The sequence below is a fragment of the Symphalangus syndactylus genome, chromosome 10, assembly GCF_028878055.3.
Source record: "Symphalangus syndactylus isolate Jambi chromosome 10, NHGRI_mSymSyn1-v2.1_pri, whole genome shotgun sequence".
In the NCBI taxonomy this organism is placed as follows: domain Eukaryota; kingdom Metazoa; phylum Chordata; class Mammalia; order Primates; family Hylobatidae; genus Symphalangus; species Symphalangus syndactylus.
In genome coordinates, this window is record NC_072432.2 from 61916578 (window position 1) to 61935924 (window position 19347).

At 40.9% G+C, this 19347-nt stretch overlaps 1 protein-coding gene across 5 annotated transcripts in view; it reads right to left on the reverse strand.

The window, feature by feature from the left end:
* The window catches only part of FAM47E (family with sequence similarity 47 member E), a 33618-nt gene extending 18900 nt beyond the window's left edge, over positions 1-14718 (reverse strand). For 4 of the 5 annotated variants that reach the window (XM_063610370.1, XM_063610371.1, XM_063610373.1 and 1 more), the window contains exons 1-3: positions 14590-14718; positions 9789-10134; positions 2463-2602 (exon numbers count right to left, since the gene is read on the reverse strand). In XM_063610370.1, coding sequence (XP_063466440.1) covers positions 2463-2602; positions 9789-10134; positions 14590-14663 — 560 coding nt within the window. In that variant the 5' untranslated portion in view covers positions 14664-14718. Of the gene's footprint in view, positions 1-2462; positions 2603-9788; positions 10135-14433 lie in introns of all 5 variants that reach the window. The other variant, XM_055297266.2, reaches the window with a different exon arrangement.
* Positions 14719-19347: the final 4629 nt, after the last annotated feature.

Genomic DNA, 19347 nt, shown 5'->3' on the forward strand with positions numbered 1-19347 from the left:
AGATGACTACGGAGAGGTCCATGAAAAAGGGATGTTCCAGAAGCCAAGTAAAGAAAGTGTTATGAGAAAGAGGACATGATCAATTACATCAGTTGCTACTATGTACACATCAAGTATGGTGATCCCTAAGAGCTGACTTAGTAACATAGAGGTCAACGGTGACCTTGACTAAGGTCAGGTTCAGTGGAGTGGTGTAGATAAGAGCCTGATTGCTGTTCGCAGAGAAAAAGACGAAGTGAGTATGAATGCCTCTTTCAAAAAATTTTGCTCTAAAGAAAAGGACAGATTATCTGGTGAGGGGGAGTTGGTGTCGTTTGCATCCTGCCAGCACCTGGATGTGTTCATCAACCTGGAGGTTCATCAAATATATGTGTTAAACAATTTTTAATCTCCAGCCACGCCCCTCTCTGTCCCCTCTGAGAGGTCACACTGAGTGGGACTGAACATTCTTTTTTTTTTTTTTTTTTTCCCTCATTTTTATTTATTTATTTATTTTTTTTTTATTATACTTTAGGGTTTTAGGGTACATGTGCACAATGTGCAGGTTTGTTACATATGTATCCATGTGGGGACTGAACATTCTAACCCTCTAATCACTTGGTCTTTCTGGTGACCAGCCACATTCTAAGACAATCTAGGGGCCCCAACCTGAGCGCCTCATTAGCATAAACTTACCAGTGACTAAAAGGGGCTCCTTATGAATAATAAAAAGCATTCCTGTCACTCAGGAGATCCCAAGGGTTTTAGGAGCCCTGTGTCAGTAACTGGGGACAAAGACCAAATATATTTACTATATCACAGATCCCTACATATAACACTCCTCTTGCTCCCCCACCCAAGTTGTGAGCAACTTGAAAAATAATACAGAGAGCAAAGACAATAGCCAAAATATCCCCTTCACTGCTAACAGCAGCCATGATAGACGACATGGCTTTAGGTCCAAGAGGACTTGCTAACTGACACCCAGAAATTGGCAGACCCTTCTACCCAGTCCCCTGCAGGGCTGGACCAGGACAGTCCTCCCCTCTAGAATGCAGAAGCAAGGAGAAATTGTGCTTCCCATGGGCCATCTTGCTCCTCATGGAAGAAAGGCAGAACTGAGACAAGCATGCCCAGTTACCCTTCCTACATTTACCAGGAGGTGGACTGAAGAGCCAGAAATGTCCTAAGAGTAGAGTTCCTCTCACCTTGTGTCTTACCCTAAAAAACATATATAATGTAATGCAGTAGATTCTCTCTAAATCCACCTCCATGTAGGTAATGTGTGTGACCAACAAAGCTCTACATGGCTCCCACCAAACACACTGACCACAGTCCACACCCCTCTAAGTGTCTGGGTACTGTGGATAGGCTGCTCTCTGGTTCACCATACTCTTCAGCACCCATCAGTGAGGTCTTTAATTTCAAAAGTCAAACGTAGGCTCGGCCCAGTGGCTCATGCCTGTAAACTCCACACTTTGGAAGGCAGAGGTGGGCAGATCACTTGAGGCCAGAAGTTCACGACTAGGCTGGCCAACATGGCGAAACTTCGTCTCTACCAAAAATACAAAGATTAGCCAGGTGTGGCGGTGGGCACCTATGGTCCCAGTTACTTGGAAAGCTGAGGCATAAAAATCGCTGGAACCCAGGAGGTAGAGGTTGCAGTGAGCCAAGATTGTGCCATTGCTCTCCAGCCTGGGCGACAGAGCGAAACTCTGTCTCAAAAACAAACAAAAAAACATGTGTATCCCAAATCTATTTGTGTCCAGTATACGTATCACTGCATTTATGTTAATTAAATATAATATTGACTGGGGAATCAAGAACGTGTTACAAAAGGGACGTGCTTTCCTTAAGCTTAATGCTTTGAGAAGGGTCAATGAAGGTAGTATTACAGGTATTATTTATGCAAAAAAGATGGGTGGAAACTCCAAGCAGTAGACCCATACTCAGAAAAAAGGCTTAGGTCAGGCATGGTGGTACATACCTGAAGTCCCAGTTGCTCAGGAGGCTGAGGCAGGAGGATCATTTGAGTCCAGAACTCAAGGCTGCAGTGAGTTGTGATCTCTTCACTGCCCTCCAGCCTTAACATTTCTTGGGGCACAAAGGATGATACCCCAAAAGTATGGTGCTTTGGCATGCTGAGCACTTTTGAATGAAAGGAAATTGGAAAGCCTTAGAAGCTGCCTCAAACTCAAGGATTTTCTAACCTTCACTGTTTCTACCCCTCAAGCATAGGGTGGGACTATCTCTGGAATTTCCTTATAGACACCTGTGTCTGCGTCGTTGCGGGATAAATCACATCCATTGAAGAAATAAGCACTATTTAGAGCGGTACCTAGGACTCTTTTCCCTCTTCCTTGGGAACTTAGTTACATTTGCTTCATTAGAAATATTCTAAAGATGAAAAGCTTTAAGAAGGTAATTCCTAGAATGTTCCATCAGGTGACAGCAATGATCGAAGGGTTAAGAACAATACTCACGGTCCCAGGTAGACTTGGGTAGAACGTTTTTTTAAAAGCTTTGTGGGTTCCTTCATTCCTTTCCTGGTGTCCTGACAATAAGCCCATGTGTCCTCCAGCTTCCGGTCAGGATCGAGCACTTCCAGCACCTTTAATAAGAGCTGCAAACAGAAAATAGTCTTAGAGGAAAAGAAAAACATGCTGAAGAAGGGAGTCCCCATTCTACAACAAAACAGACCAACTTGCCCTTCACTTTTCCTTTTCAGTCCATCAGTGCTGTTCACCAACTTCTGTGCCAAGTATTATGCTGGGTGCTGTGGATAGATTTGGACCATATCCCAAAAGACGTAATCCCAAATGTTAAAATCCTGAAAGATCATAATCCCTAAAGTCTAAAATCCTCAAAATCACAATCCCCAAAATTAAAATCCCAAAACTATAATTCTGAAAAAAAATTGAAAAAAAAAGTATTTTAAAGGCACTTAAATTTTTAAATGGAGATTTATTTGAGAAAGTAAAAATGAGAGAACACTTCATCAGCCATTTTACACAATGAATTAGGCAATAAAAATATATTTTTTTTGCAAGCATAAACAGTCAGGTATACTAGCAAAAGTCAATGGGTATAATATGAGCAGGGAAACCATATTCATAAAGAAATAGCTCAACAAGTGGTATGTATAAACGCATACCACTATGTTTGGCAATTGTGTGCACTCTGCTTTATAATTTCAGTCATCTGAAACACAGTGATGTACAACCTAAGCCTTTTGGTGAAATCAATCAAAAAGCATGATGGGGCCAGGCACAGTGCTTAAGGCATATAATCTCAGTGCTTTGGGAAACTTACGCAGGAAGATGGCATGAGGCCAGAAGTTTGAGACCAGCCTGGGCAACATAGCAAGACCTCTGTCTCTATTAAAAAATTTTTTTTAAATTAGCCAGGCGTGGTGGTGCGCTCCTGTAGTCCTAGATACTTGGAGGCTAAGGTGAGAGGATCCCTTGAGCCCAGGAGTTTGAGGTAACAGTGAACTATAATTGCACCACTACACTCCAACTTAGGCGACAGAATGAGAACCTGTCTCAAAAAAACAAACAAAAAACAATAATGATGGGACACCACTCTATGTGCAGTTACCCAAAGAACCAAGATATCAAGAAATGTTATCTTTCACAAATACAGATGAACAAAAAAGGACATCTCTTCATTCATTGATGAAGTTTCAATGTTTTTATGTAAATCGACAATGCTTACACACAAAGTTAGTGTTGTGACAACGCATTTTCATGAAGTCAAATTTGCAAAAAAATGCAAGAAATGAATTAGAGCTCTATAAAAGTCTTTACACAATGTATATCTCCAGCATTAGAAATGATGCAAAGATGAAACACATAACATAGTGAATTGTAAAAAATAGCACTTACAATTTAAAATAGTGTGGGGGGCACTGAAAAAAAGCTAAGAAGAAAATTCAACATGTAAAAAAATGTATAAGAGAGATAGATTATGGGCAATTACACAGAGGTATTCCATAAGAACTGGTGGACATTGATGATCGTTAACTATATTTTGAAGTCTTGCATCATAGTAAATAGTTGCTTTTTTTCTTTTAGGGTTCTCCTTAGAGAATACATTCATATTCATTTTCTACATGCACTGCTCTTTTTAAAATTCTTCTGTGATTCAATATACACTCACATGAGTATTCCCTATTACATTTTCCCCTATTCTGTGCCATACTTCTATGTTGTTCTGGGTACAGGGAAATCCATTCCACATATACTCATATACAGACCCCAAAGTTGGCAGAAACAATACTGGTGATCCAACAGCAACACCATCTTCTTATCTTACTTATCCTATAATTATTTTTGAACTAGTCAGTAATATCACTGATCTCTTCAGGTAGATGCAGCTTTAATTTATTAAAAGCTCCTGGAATTTCAGCAGCTGTAAGGAATGCTAATGCAAACAAATGACACTTTTTTTCATGTTTTTTTTTTTCCTTTAAAAAAACTTTTTATTTTATCTTTTAATTTTTTATTGTAGATTCAGGGGGTACATGTGCAGGTGTGTTACATGAGTATGTTGTGTAATACTGGGGTTTGGATTTCTAGTGAACGCATCACCCAAATAGTGAACATAGTACCCCATAGGTAGTTTTTTAATCCTCAACACCCTCCTAACCCCCCTTTTCGGAGGCCCCAGTGTCTATTATCTCCATCTTTATGACCATGTATACCCATTGTTAAGCTCCCACTTATAAGTGAGAACACATGGTATTTGATTTTCTGATTCTGAGTTATTTCACTTAGGATAATGGCCTCCAGTTCCATCCATGTCGCTACAATAGACATGATTTCATTCTTTTTATGGCTGCATAGTATTTCATGGTATATACATACCACATCATCTTTACCCAATCCATCATTGATGGACACTTAGGTTGATTTCATGACTTTGCTATTGTGATAGTGTTGTGATAAACATATAAGTGAAGGTGTCTTTTTGATAAAACAATTTCTTTTCCTTTGGGTAGATACCCAGTAGTGGAATTGCTGGGTTGAATGGTAGTTCTATTTTTAGTTCTTTGAGAAATCTCCATCTTGTTTTCCATAGAGGTTTAGCTAACTTACAGTCTCATCAACAGTGTATAAGCATCCTCTTTTCTCTGCATCCTTGCCAATATCTGGTTTTTTTTTATTTCAATAATAGCTATTCTGACTGATATGAGATGGTATCTGGTATCTCATTGTGGTTTTAATCGGCTTTTCTCTGATGATTAGTGATGTTGAGCATTTCTTCATGTTTGTTGGCTGCTTGTATGTCTTCTTTTGAGAAGTGGCTGTTCATGTCCTTTGTACACTTTTTTTTTTTTTTTTGAGACAGGGTCTCACACTGTGTCACCCAGGCTGAAGTGCAATGGTGCAATCACTGCAGCCTTAACCTCCTGGGGAGACTTCACGGTTTTGCCTACTTTTTAATGGAATTGTTTTTTTCTTGTTGAATTGTTTAAGCTCCTTATAAATTCTAGACATTAGTCCTTTGTCCCATGTATAGTTTGCAAATAGTTTCTCCCATTCTGCAGGCTGTCTGTTTACTTTGTTGATAGTTTCTTTTGCAGTTTTTTTTTTCAAAGTTCTTTAGCTTAATTTTCATTTGTCTATTTTTGTATTCGTTGCATTTGCTTTTGAGGTCTTAGTCATAAATTCTTTGCCTCAGCCAATGTCTGGAAGAGTTTTTTGTAGGTTTTCTTCTAGAATTTGTATAGTTTCAGGTCTTACATTTAAGTCTTTAGTCCATCTTGAGTTAATTTTTGTATATGGTGAGAGATGGGGACACAGTTTCACTCTTCTGCATATAGCTAGCCAGTTTTCCCAGCACCATTTATTGAATAGGGTGCCCTTTTTCCATTGTCTATTTTTGTCAAGTTTGTCAAAGATCAGCTGGTTGTAGGTGTGTGGCTTTATTTCTGGGTTCTCTATTCTGTTCCATTAATCTATGGGCATATTTTTGTACCCATACTATGCTGTTTTGGTTACTGTAGCCTTGCAGTATAGTTTGAAGTTGGGTAACATGATGACCCCAGCTTTGTTCTTTTTGCTTAGGATTACTTTGGCTAATCAGACACTTTTTTTGATTCTGTATGAATTTTAAAATTGTTTTTTCTAATTATTTGAAAAATTATGTTGGTAATTTTATAGGAATGGCATTGAATCTGTAGATTGCTTTGGATAGTATGGTCATTTTAACAATATTGATTCTTCCTTTACATGAACATGGAATGTTTTTCTATTTATTAGCATCATTTATGATTTCTTTCATCAGTGTTTTGTAGTTCCCCTTGTGGAGGTCTTTCACTTCCTTCATTAAATGTATTCCTAGGTATCTTAGTTTTTTGTGGCAATTGTAAATGATATTGAGTTCTTGATTTGGTTCTCAGCTTCAGCATTGATAATGTATAGAGACATAACTGATTTTTGAACATTAATTTCATATCCTGAAACTTTACTGAAGTCGTTTATCAGGTCTAGGAGTCTTTTGGATGAATCTTCAAGGTTTTTTGGGTGTAGGATCATGAAATGATTCATTTTTAAACTCAAGTTTCCGTCATTGCCAAATCACATGGCCAATCCATTCATCTGAATTTCTGCCACATGTGTTAGACCACATGAAAAAAAAATTTTATTGATAACTCTTTCAGGTTCACTTTTAGAAGCTTTGATTACACTTAATTCCAAACCTGTCATTTTGGTTTGGGAGTTCCAAGAAATCCATTTTCTTCTGCATAGTCCACAAAATCTTCAAATAAGTGAATATAAAATACTTCATTTGTTTCCAGTCATTAATATATAAAGAAGTAGATACGTTTTAGAATTTCCAGATCCAACAGGGGCATGAATTGTATATCATTGATTTTAAAAAGTGGGGACGGTCTTGAAAGTGCCATCCAATAGCCAAAGCAAAACACGCGCTAGTTTTTCTACGTTAGATTTAGTGGTAAATAAAAGAAGTCTATCTTTCTTGACAGTCAAATCTTTACCAAGAATAGTTCACCATTTTATGTGGTTATAACACTGGAGGAATCTCAATATCAGCACATGTCTGGTTCAGAAGGTTGCTGAGCTTGTCAAATTCTTTTAATTCTCTGACAAAGGGTGTCACATGCTCAAAGGCAACCACAGTGTTATATGTGAAGAGGCATAAATTGTACACAATTGAATAATTTTGCAGAGGAGATCTCTTGTATTTTTCACCTGCATTTTCACTTACTCTATGATCTCTGAAGCACTGAAACACTGAGGGCAGATCTTCCCGACCTGCTCCACTCAGACTCACATACTAATCTCCTCTGGGGACATCCTCACAGACACATCCAAAATAACACTTTACCATGTTTCTGGGAATTCCTTAATCCAGTCAAACTGACACCTAAAATTAAGTCCACAAGTCCACCTCTTGTCAGGTTGGCACTCATACTCATCTCCTTAAACCATATTTAATTTCCAAATAAGGACAATAGCAAGGTAATAGGTCCACCTACCACGATGCAACTATCCTGCATACAACCAAAAACACACTAATCCCTTCCCCAGAATTTGGCTTTCAGGATTTCAACATTCAGGAATTTAATCTTTCAGGATTGTGATTTGTGGGATTTTAGACTTTGGGGATCTCAACATTCACGATTATGATGTTTAGGACTATGTCTTTTGGGATTATAATCAGCACCACTTGGATAAACCTCCCATCACCTGGACACTGGGTACACAGCCTCTTACTAAAGTTCTACTTCCTCTAGAATGGAATATGTCTCTGGGCCTACCCCTGTCCCCAAACGCCCCACTGAGTGAAGCGCCTCTAAAGGATTTCTGTGGTTTTTGACTGCCCACTATCTACTTTCCCTCTCATTAATATCTAGATTTTTCCTTGGAGAACCACCTCTCTCTCCACTCTCAACCTGCATGGTCTGAATTAGCCTGACCCCATCCTCACTCCTAAGGCAGACCAAACAATCAGAACCACAGTGACTGACTTTGGAATAGACACATGATCAAAGTTGGATCCGTGATAATTAGGCTATGGAATTTTTCTGGGATCATGCAAAAAGGTGTGTTCTCTTTCTGCTGGGGTTGCTAAGTGGGTAGGGCCTAAACCTGGATCTTCTGATGGCCACCTTAGCACCATAAGAGATCCTGCTTCAGCAGGAAGCCAACACACCTATTTGCAGAAGTCACACATGGAAATCAGCGCCACAATCCCAAGCCATGCTCGTGTGCCATCTGAGGTGTGGAAACAATCTCTTTGTCATGGACTCAGAAGTTCTGGCCTGCAGGAGGCAGCGAAGGAAAGCCCCAGAGAGAAATTAACTGATCAGCGATTCTAGCTGTCCTTTCTGTAGACTTCTCTCCCACTGATCATTTATTTATTCATTCATTCAAAATTACTTATTGAGTGTCTGCCATAGGACAGGTATTGGCGGTACACAGTGAAAGACACAAATAAAGTCCCTGCCCTTATAAGCTTTCATTGTGGGAGGAGCTCAGTGGCGGCAAGTGCTACAGTGAAAAGTAGAGCACGGTAAGGAGTAGATGTGAGGGTGGAAGGGAAGTGCTATTTTATACAGGCCTCTCCAATCAGGAGACATTTGAGCATCGATCTAAAGGGAGTGAAGGAGTAAGCCAAGCAGCTGTCTGGAGCAAGTGTTCCAGGCACCGGAACAGAGAGCTGAATTGGACATGCTCATAATGTCAATGGAGCAGCCAGGAGGCCAGAGTGGTTGGAGTGGCAGGAGCAGGGGTGAAGTCGGAGAGGGAGCAGAACAGGGGTACAGTGGGGAGCAGAACGCCAAGGCCTTTCAGATCCCAGCAAGAACTCTGGCTTTCTCTGAGAGAGAAGGGGACACTGGAAGGCTCTGAGCAGAGATTTGCCTTTCTGAATTATTGTCTCGCTCTCTGTGTAGAATACAGGCTGCAGGGATGCGGATGGAGTTGCAGTCACTGCTAGCTGCCTGCCCAGTGTCCATTCTACCTTTTCTCTTTAAACCTAATAGAACCTGGGTTTTGCTCAGGTTCAATGCCCAACTCTGAAACTCCATTTGCTAGACTCCCTAGCAACTAGGAGTAGTCAGACGAAAGAGATGTTTACTGGGAAAGCTATTATTTGCCTAATTAAAAGACAGAGTCAGCTGGCATGCACTCTTTAACCTTTGTCCCTTCCCTCTTCTTGTCTGAAATACAGACTCAATGCCTGGAAGCATGGAAGCCACTTTGAGATACAAAGACAAGAGATGCATACTAAGGATATAGAGCTAAAGTCAGGAGAGGCCTGGGACATTGGTGACATCACAGAGCTGCTGCTGTCCAGCCCTAGTCTGGACCAGTAGGAGGATTTTCCCCACGATCTTTCCGGTCTCATTCTTTCCATCCATTAGTAAGTATTTAAGGGCACCTCCTAATACCTGGCTAAAGTGACAAAAATAAGACTAGACAATTCCCTCTCATTGTTTCCTCCCCCCAAAAAGTCACAACGCAAACTACAGTAGATGGGTATAAATTATGGGGAATAGAAGTCATACGTTTCTGGTTTGTGGCATCTTTGTAAGTTGAAGGGCTTCATAGGAAGCAAAGAGAGCAATGTGCATGTTGCTGCTGATCGTGTTTTTTGGGAACAGAGGACAGAAGGCTGCTCTGAGGCCCACGAGAACTCGCACCCTGGGGGAGACATTCATTGCTCCTCTTATAAATATGTTACTCTCTCATAGGGACTTCCTAGACATTTAGATAGAATTATTTGCAAGGCCCCAGTGAAGCCCCTCCCACAAACCCTAGGACACATCACATTACCTCTATGGGCATAGCTTCTTCCAGATTCGGGTAGAGCGCCAAGGGATGTGGGGTCAGGTGGGCCTCCAAGTCCTCCAGGAATGCCTTCCGAGCCTGCTGGGCTGGCGAGAGCTTGGAAAGCAGGTCTGCTTCCTTGAGCAGCTTGATCTGCCTCTTCTTTGGGGCCAGTTGGGGAGCTCTGTGATAAATCTGGGGCAGAAAACCCTCCACAGGGACCTGAGTCACCAGACCAGTGCAAGGCGGGCAGCCCTTCCTGAAGTCGTCCAGCCCCTTTCTTAGAAATACCAACTGCCGGCTGTGCAGAGAGGTGGGGAACTTCAGCCCGTTCTTGTGCTTTGTGAAACATCTGGAAGGTAGATAGATTCTCTTTGTACCTAGAATACCACATGCCTGTTCATATTAACCACAGGACTTGGGCGGGAGAAGGAGGTAGTAAGAAGGCTGGTCTCCAGCTTTTAGGATCGGGGGTAGGGGAAGAGGGATTCACTAGAGAAGCTGGAGTTAATCATATTTCTAGTTCATAGCACAGAATCGCTGCTCTGTACAAGGCCCCTCTCTTGCTTTCTTATCTATTTTATCCCCACATCCAACTCTCACTGGTCTCCCTTGCAAAAGCAAAACTGCCCTAGTGGATTTGAAATATATCCTTTGTTTGTACACATCCTTGAAATTCTGAAGCATCCTTTTGTGTGTATGCACTCCTAATTTATGTAAATGGCACTATTCTGCTTCTTGTTTACCCAGCACTATATTTTAAAGACCCTTCCATGTCACTCTATATAAATCCAATTCATTATTCCAACTGCTGCCACCACATTTCATCTCTCCATTCGCTTTGTGAAGGACACTTAAGTTCTTGCCTTTCCCAAGGACCCTCTCTCTTCACTAAAAGGGATAGAGTGCAGTTGGGCGGGAAGAACCTGGATCCCACTGACAACTCAGTCCCTAACTAGCTGAATGGCGTTGGCTCTTCATATAACCTCTGTGGGTTCCCCCTAAACTCAGGGGATCAAAGGTTGCAAAATGGCTGTCCGTGGGCTACATCGGGCCAACAAACCTGTCATTTGGTCCTCCTTGTGTTTTAATAAGAATCATAATAGCTAACATAAATTGAGAATTTTCAATATAACAGACACTGTTCTAAGTGCTTTACACATACGAGCATATTTAAATCTCATAACAACCCTATGAATTAGGCACGAGTATTATTCCCATTTACAGATAAGAAATTGAGCACAAAGAAGTTAAAAAACAAAACACTTGTCAAAGGTCACACAGCTAATAAATGGTAGAGCTGGGAGTTTAACCCAGGTAGGCAGCTCCAGAAAAAGGTGCTTAATCACTCTACTGGAGTTTCTGATAAATAAAAATGTTCACATAAATAATCGGGAAAAGTAGCTTCTCCTGAAAAGCCAGATTTTTCAAAATCTGTGAACAGCGGGTCCACTTTTCCAAGGAGCCACAATTGGTATATTGGTTGCCCACTGGAGACAAATCATCTGCTCTCTCATTCACAACTTCCACCTCTCCCTACCGCCATATATACAGCTGCTTCACTCAGCCTCCTTATCCACCAGCCCCCTGTTAGCATTGAGTAGTTAGGGCATAGAGATGAGATGGAAGAGACAGATGGGCAAACAGGAAGGAAAATAGAACAAGCTCCTGAATAACCTAACACGACCAGCGAACACCAAAGCCACGACTTGGAATCTGAGCGTCTCATGATCCTCACATATTGCAGTGCCTTAGTCAGATATTTCTAGAGTCTTCGTGTCCTTCCCTGAAGCCTCTTCCACCTTCAGACCCCTTTTATCTATAATGTCTTTTTACACCAAATCTAATCCTTGCTACACCCATTGCTACAAAGTGTTTTTAAGAGATTCCAGCCTGATCCCAATTCTTTTCTAGTGAGTCCTAGAAACTTCTTACTTGTTGCATAGATGTGTATGTGTTGTTTTAAGGGCTTAACCCAACTGTACTGTGAAGATCTAGATGAAAGGACACAAAAAGATGAACTTAACAAAAAGTTACTCTCTGCATTTAACAGATCACTCTTAAATAGCTAAATGGCAGAAAGATGTTGAAATTACATCTAATCATAAGATTGATGACCCATTCAGCATTACCTATTAGTAAGTAACTCTCCATATTAAATGTCTTTACAAAGTTCATTATATGCACATTTACAACTAATTCATGCATCCAAGCACTTCATGAAATCAAATTTGAGAACAAATATTTTTGTTTAAGTACAGCCATATAACTCAAAATGGGGAATGTACGTGGCAGTGAGCTGAAACTTCATAGAATGTTAGAACTGGCAGAGATCCCAAAAGAAATCCAGTCTACTTACTTCACTTTTCTTTTTCTTTCTTTCTTTCTTTTTTTTTTTTTTTTTTTGTTTGTTTGTTTTTCAAGACAGGGTTTCCCTCTGTTGCTCAGGCTAGCCTGCAATGGCAATTACAGCTCAATAGCTCACTGCAGCCTCAAACTCCTGGGCTCAAGGGATCCTCCAATCTCAGTCCCCCAAGTCGTTGGGACTACAGGTGTGCGGCACCATGCCTAGCTAAATTTTTAAATTGTTTTTGTAGAGAGAGGAGACAGGGTCTTGCTATGTTGCCCAGGCTGGTCTCAAACTTCGGGTTCAAGTGATCCTCCTGCCTCCACTTCCCAAAGTGTTGGGATTACAGGCATGAGCCACTTTCCTCATTTCTTTCCTTTCTTTTTCTTTTTCTTTTTTTTTTTTAAATTTGAGACAGGGTTCCACCCTGTTGCCCAGGCTGGAGTGCAATGGTGTAATCTTGGCTCACTGCAACCTCTGCCTCTCAGACTCAAGTGATCCTTCCACCTCAACCTCTTGAGTAGCTGGGACTACAGGCATGTGCTACCATGCCTGGCTACCACTTTCCTCTTTTCAATAAGGAAACTAAGTTCCAAGAGGAGAGTGAGGCAACCAGTCTAAAGGGAGGGGTTTCCGCTCCCCCACATGGCCTCTCATAGTTAGTAAGCTTACCACTCTGCATTACATTAGATTCAGGAAAAACCTTGCTTGGCCCATAAAATAAAACTGAAAACAATTTTTCTAAATATTTACTGTTTTCACAGACACTAGTACATGATATATGGATATTTCCCTCTTTAGGAATTGCAAAAGGATACTGGACATGTATCCTAAAGAAGTGAAAAAATATGTTCTTAGAAAATTCTGTATACAAATGTCGATAGCAGCTTTCTACATAATGGCCCCAAAACTGGAATGTCCAAAACAACCTGAATATCCTTCAACAGGTGAATGGATAAACAAACTGGTACATCCACACCAAGGAACACGACTCAGCAACGAAAATGAACTATTGATACACACAACTTGAATGGATCTCAGGGGCTTTATGATGAGTGAAAAAGAGCCAGTCTCAAACAGTTACATACTGTATTATTCTATTTATCTAACATTCTCAAAAGAACTAACTTACAGAAATGGAGAGCAGCTTAGTGATTGCCAAGGCTGGGGTAGGAAAAGAAGTGACAGTAAAGGGGTAGTACTAAGCGTTCCTTTGTGGGGATGGAACAGTTTTGTATCTTTATGAATACATATGACCAAATGTTACAGAACTCACGCACCTGAGTGCAAGTAAGAGCTCATAAAATCCAAGTAAGGTCTATAGTTCAATTAGCATATTCTGCCAATGACGTTTCCTGGTTTGGCAATGTGCTATCGTTATGCAAAATGGTACCACTGTTAAGCAGCTAGGGGAAGGGTACATGGGACCTCTGTACTATTTCTGCAACTTCTTGTGAGCCTACAGTTATTTCAAAACAAAGTTTTTAAATGGGGGGAGAAGCTTCCCAAGGAAGCTCTTATGAATAACTGCTAGAAACAACTATGAATAATTGCTAGAAACAACTATGAATAATTGCTAACATGTACACAATACATTCTATGTGCCAGTGACAAGTTTACATGTGCTATCTCCATTAATCCTCACAAAAATCTTAGAAAGCTGATTCCTAAGTTATTGCCCCATTTTATAGTTAGGAAAGTGAGCCCAGAAGGAGCAACCAACTTGCCTAAGGTCACCAGGCAAACAAGAGGAGAACTAGCCTTCAACTCAAGCCTTTCTGATTCTAGACTTTGGAATCTTCACCACCACATCGTGCTGTCTCCAAGAGAGACGAATTCCATTCTCAAAAGATTCTCAAAGAGTCAACAAAGGCAAAAACCTTCTTGTTCCTGCTCTGAGGTTACCACAACCGTACAAAATGTTAGCAGACCTCCCTAGCACCCCAGGCGCTCCCCCAACCCTGGGCTCCGCTTGGCCACAGCCGCCATCTGGATACCAAAGGCTCCAGGGGCAGCAGATACCTAACATCGGTTACAGGGCTCCAGGCGCCCCGGGGCATCTGGCGAACAGTTGGTTGCCTAGGCCGGAGAAGGGTGGGTGGCTAGCAGGAGGGCTCAGAGTCCTGGGCTAAACCGGCCTCCGCAGCGGACTCTGCGGCCATCATTTTCCCACCAGAAATGGGGATATCAGTCTACATCCCTGGGGGCGCGGGAGGCGGGGGTTGTGAGGATGACAGCAGGAAAAATCCTTTGCGAAGAGCAGCGCCGAGGGTTGGTTATCTCAGCGTATTATGTTGTACGTACAGGAAGCATTGAGGAGGGAAGGCAGGCGGGACCTCTCGCTCAGCCCGCGGCGGCCGTGGAACCATCCCCCGCCCCCGCCCCAGCAAGCGCGGGTCTCCAGGCGCCCTCGCGCGGCCCGCTTGGGATGCGCCCTCGGCCCGGGCGCTGAGCGTTTACCCAGAGCTGCGGTTCACGCCCTCGCGCACCGGGGCCAACGTCCCAGGCCGGAGCCGCAGCCTGCAGTCCTCCATGGTGGCCCTAGCTCCGCGGCCACCGTCCGGGCTTGGGCGGTGTGTGTGCCCTGCCGCCGCCGCGTCGCTAGGACACGGGACAGCCACAAGCTGCCAGTATTTGCCCCGGGCGCCTGGCAACTCTGACGCCCCGCTGCGCGGTCCAACCCCTTGGCCGACGCCTGGGGACGTGGACCTGGCCGAGAGAAGGGAGAGGGAAGCGGTCCTTGGTGTAATCACGTTTTACTCTGCTGGGAAGGCGTGTTCATCTTCCCACCGAAACGCGCCATAGACTGGATCAGGCCTTTTTTGCTCATCATCGTTTCAAAAAACGTTTACTGAAGGAAAGAAAGAAAGAAGGCAGGAGGAGCGATAAAGAGATAGCAAGAGAAAGAGGATGGAAAGGGGGGGAAATGAATAGCTTTCTAAAGGTTGGAAAAGCCTTTTAGCAGGGAGATGTTTTCCTGGAGGTCTTGGAACTCTCTTGGTCTCACAGCTTCTGTAAACCGAGGGCTGCACACCTGTCTGTAGTCTCCAGCTGATTTCCAGAGGCCCTTCCAGCTCCTATGTTGATTCTTCTGCCTCAACTCACTTCTAGCAGACAAGTACCATCCAGCTGACCCTAGTAGGCACGTGGCCACATAATACGGATTGCATGAGGGTGTGTTTCGATTTTACTAAATTCTCATGCTACTTCTGAGTGTTTCTGATTTAAATATAAGCATTGGTTCTGCTACTTAATAATTATGCACTCCTGGGGGCAGGGTACTTACATTTTTAAGCTTCATTAATTATCTAGCCTGAAAATGGGGAAAATAATAGTATCTACCTATAGGGTTATTGGGGATATTCGATGAATATAAAGAAATTAACACAGTGCCAGCATTTAAGAATCCCTCAAGAATTATTATTATGCAAGTACTATTATTCCAGCTGTGAACTGGGGGTGGTAATATTTGTCCTGCCTACTTAACAGAGCTGTTGTGAGTTCGCTAATGGAGAAAGCTATGTAAGTAATCATTATAAGTAGCCCAATTGTTATTTTTATTTTCTTTGATATTAGTCCTATTGTAATGCAAACTTTTTATTACTTTGAAGAGGTAGGGTTTCTGTAGAAATTCTGTGAGAACTGGGCCAAAGGTATGGTTATCTAGGCTGAATGGAGTCCTGCAGGAATGATTTGTAACAATTTGTCCAAACAATGCTTGATTAAACTAAAAAGCTTCTACACAGCACAAGAAATAATCAGCAGAGTAAACAGCCCACAGAGTGGGAAAAATCTTTGCAATCTATATATCCAACAGAGGACTAATATTCAGAATCTACAAGGAACTCAAACAAGCCAGCAAGAAAAAAACAAGCAATCTCATCAACAAGTGGGCTAAGGACATGAATAGACAATTCTCAAAAGAAGATATAAAAATGGCCAACAAACATATGAAAAAAGGCTAGACATCACTAATTATAAGGGAAATGCAAATCAAAACCACAATGTAATACCACCTTACTCCAGCAAAACTGGCCATAATCAAAAAATTAAAAAAAATAGATGTTGGTGTGGATGTAGTGAAAAGAGAACACTTTTACACTGCTGGTGGGAACGTAAACTAGTACAACCACTAAGGAAAACAGTGTGGAGATTCCTTAAAGAACTAAAAGTGGATCTACCATTTGATCCAGCAGTCCCACTACTGGGTATCTACCCAGAAGAAGATAAGTCATTATACAAAAAAGGTACTTGCACACGCATGTTTATAGCAGCATAATTTGCAGTTGCAAAAATATGGAACCAGCCCAAATGCCCATCAATCGATGAGTGGATAGAGAAATTGTGGTATATATGTGTATATACATATATATAAAATGGAATAACATTCATCCATAAAAAAGAATGAAATAATGGCATTGGTAGCAACTTGGATGAAACTGGAGACCATTATTCTAACTGAAGTAACTAAGGAATGGAAAACCAAACATTGTACATTCTCACTCATAAGTAGGAGCTAAGCTATGAAGATGCAAAGGTGTAAGAATGATAAAATGGACTTTGGGAACTTGGGGGGAAGGATAGGATGGGGATAAGAGATAAAAGACTACACATTGGGTACAGTGTACACTGCTCGGGTGATGGGTGCACCAAAATCTCAGAAATTGCCACTGAAGAACTTATTCATGTAACCAAAAAAATAAATAAATAAACAAATAAAGGATGCCCAGAAATATTCTGAAGGAGGCATTTTCCCGGAATCTCCAAAGGTTGTGACAAAAAGAAGAAAAAGCTGACTACACTTTATATATCAGCAAGCAAGAGGTAGAAAATATATAGAAAGCCATCTTAGGAAACTCTACCTCTTGCTTGCTGATATATAAAGTTTATTTAAGAGTGATAATTTGCCAACATATTATTTTGCTAAATATTTTTAAAATGGCTTCTTAAAATGATACCAAAAGCTGAAGCAACAAAAGAAAAAATACATAAATTGGACTTCATTAAAATAAAAAAATTCTGTATATCGAAAAACATGATCAAGAGAGTGAAAAGAGGCCAGGCGCAGTGGCTCACGCCTGTAATCCCAGCACTTTGGGAGGCTGAGATGGGGGGATCACGATGTCAGGAGATCGAGACCATTCTGGCTAACATGGTGAAACCCCATCTCTACTAAAAATACAAAAATTTAGCCGGGCGTGGTCGTGGGTGCCTGTAGTCCCAGCTACTTGGGAGGCTGAGGCAGGAGAATGGTGTGGACCCAGGAGGCAGAGCTTGCAGTGGGCCGAGATCACACCACTGCACTCCAGTCTGGGTGACAGAGCAAGACTCCATCTCAAAAAAATAAAAAAAGAGAGAGAGTGAAAAGATAACCCACAGGAGAAAATCTTTGCACATCATATACCTGATAAGAGTTTAATATCCATAATATATTTAAAAACTCCCACCACTCAACAACAAAAAGACAAACAACCCAATTAAAAAATAGACAAAATATTTGAATAGATATTTCCCTAAAGAAGATATACAAATGGCCAAAAATCACATCAAAAGATGTTCAACATCATTAGTCATTAAGGAAATGCAAATCAAAACCACAATGAGATACTACTTCACACCAATTAGGATGGTTATAATAATAAAAACAAACGAATAGAAAATAACAAATGTTGGTAAGGATGTGGAGAAATTAGGACCCTCATGCATTGCTGGTGGGAATATAAAATCGTGCAGTTGCTGTGGAAAATAGTTTGGCAGTCCTCAAAAAGCTAAGCAAAGGTTTACCATATGACACATCAATTCCACTCTTAGGTATATACCTAAAAGAATTAACAACAGGAACTCAGATATTTGTACATCGATGTTTATGGCAGCATTATTCACAATAGCCAAAAAGTGATAAGAACCCAAGTGTTCATCAACAGATCAATTAATAAACAAAATGTGGCATATAAATACATGGAAAATTATTCAGAAAAAGAATGAAATTTTGATAGGTTATAACATGGATGAACCCTGAAAACATGCTAAGTGAAAGAAGTCAAATGCAAAAGGACATATACTGTATAACTCCATTATATGAAATATCTAGAATAGGCAAACTCGTTGAGACAGAAAGTAAATTAGAGATATTTAGGGACCGGGAGAAGGAAGAAATGAGGAGTTAGTGCATAATGGATACAGAGGTTTTTTTGGGGGATGATGAAAAATTTTGAAATAGTGATAATGATTGCATAATATTGTAAATGTAATTAATGCCACCAAATTACAAACTTTAAAAGAATGGTTAAACTTACAAATTTCATGTTACATATATTTTGACACAATTTTTTAAAGTTGTAAAAAATACCAAAAAAGAAGGAAATTTGAAAATTAATGAGCTAAGAATCCAACTTAACAAATTGGAAAGATAGTCAAATAAATCCCAAAAGAAGTATGTTTTTAATGTTGAGCAAAAGAAGCCAGACGTCAAGAGTATACACTGTGTTCCTATTAACATGAAGTTTTAAAACAGGCACAATTAATTTATAATGATAAATGTCAGAATTGTGGTTACTTGGTGGGTAAATGACAAAGAGAAGGCATGAGGGAGTCTGCTAGGAAGATGAAATCTTCTATATCTTGATCTGATTGGTGGATATTTTAGTACATATGTAAAATTTTAATGAGCTATACACATCAGATTTGTGCATTTTACTATATAAGTTATTCATTAAGAGAAAAGCAAAAAATGCAGCATTTTCCATCAGGAAAATAATCCTAGAGAATTCTCTCCCCAATTATCGTAAAGAAACAAGCTTCCTGGGAGCCCTAGGGCACCCTAAAGTCTGCAGACTTTCCCCTAAACATTCCTTATTTTGTGGTACCCATCCAGGGGAAGGATATTTAAAATATTTAACAACCAGTAAAGCATATACACTAACCAATCAGGAAGACGGCCAGCCAGATTGCAACAACAGAGTCCTAGAGTCCCCTAATCATAATGGCAATACCTTCCTTTAGTTGCTGATCTTGCAGAGAGTGGCTGGAGCCATCAAAGCACAGCAGTGACTCAGAATTGCTCAGAGCAGTGGCTATTTACCAACCAACACAGTGTTTTGACAACAATTATAGTCCTAAACCTTGCTTACCAGCTTACTGTCAACTTTCTCCCTCACCCACAGAATCTCCCTAGAGATTTTCCTCCACAGTGTTTTAAGTGGCTTCTTGAAAACTGCC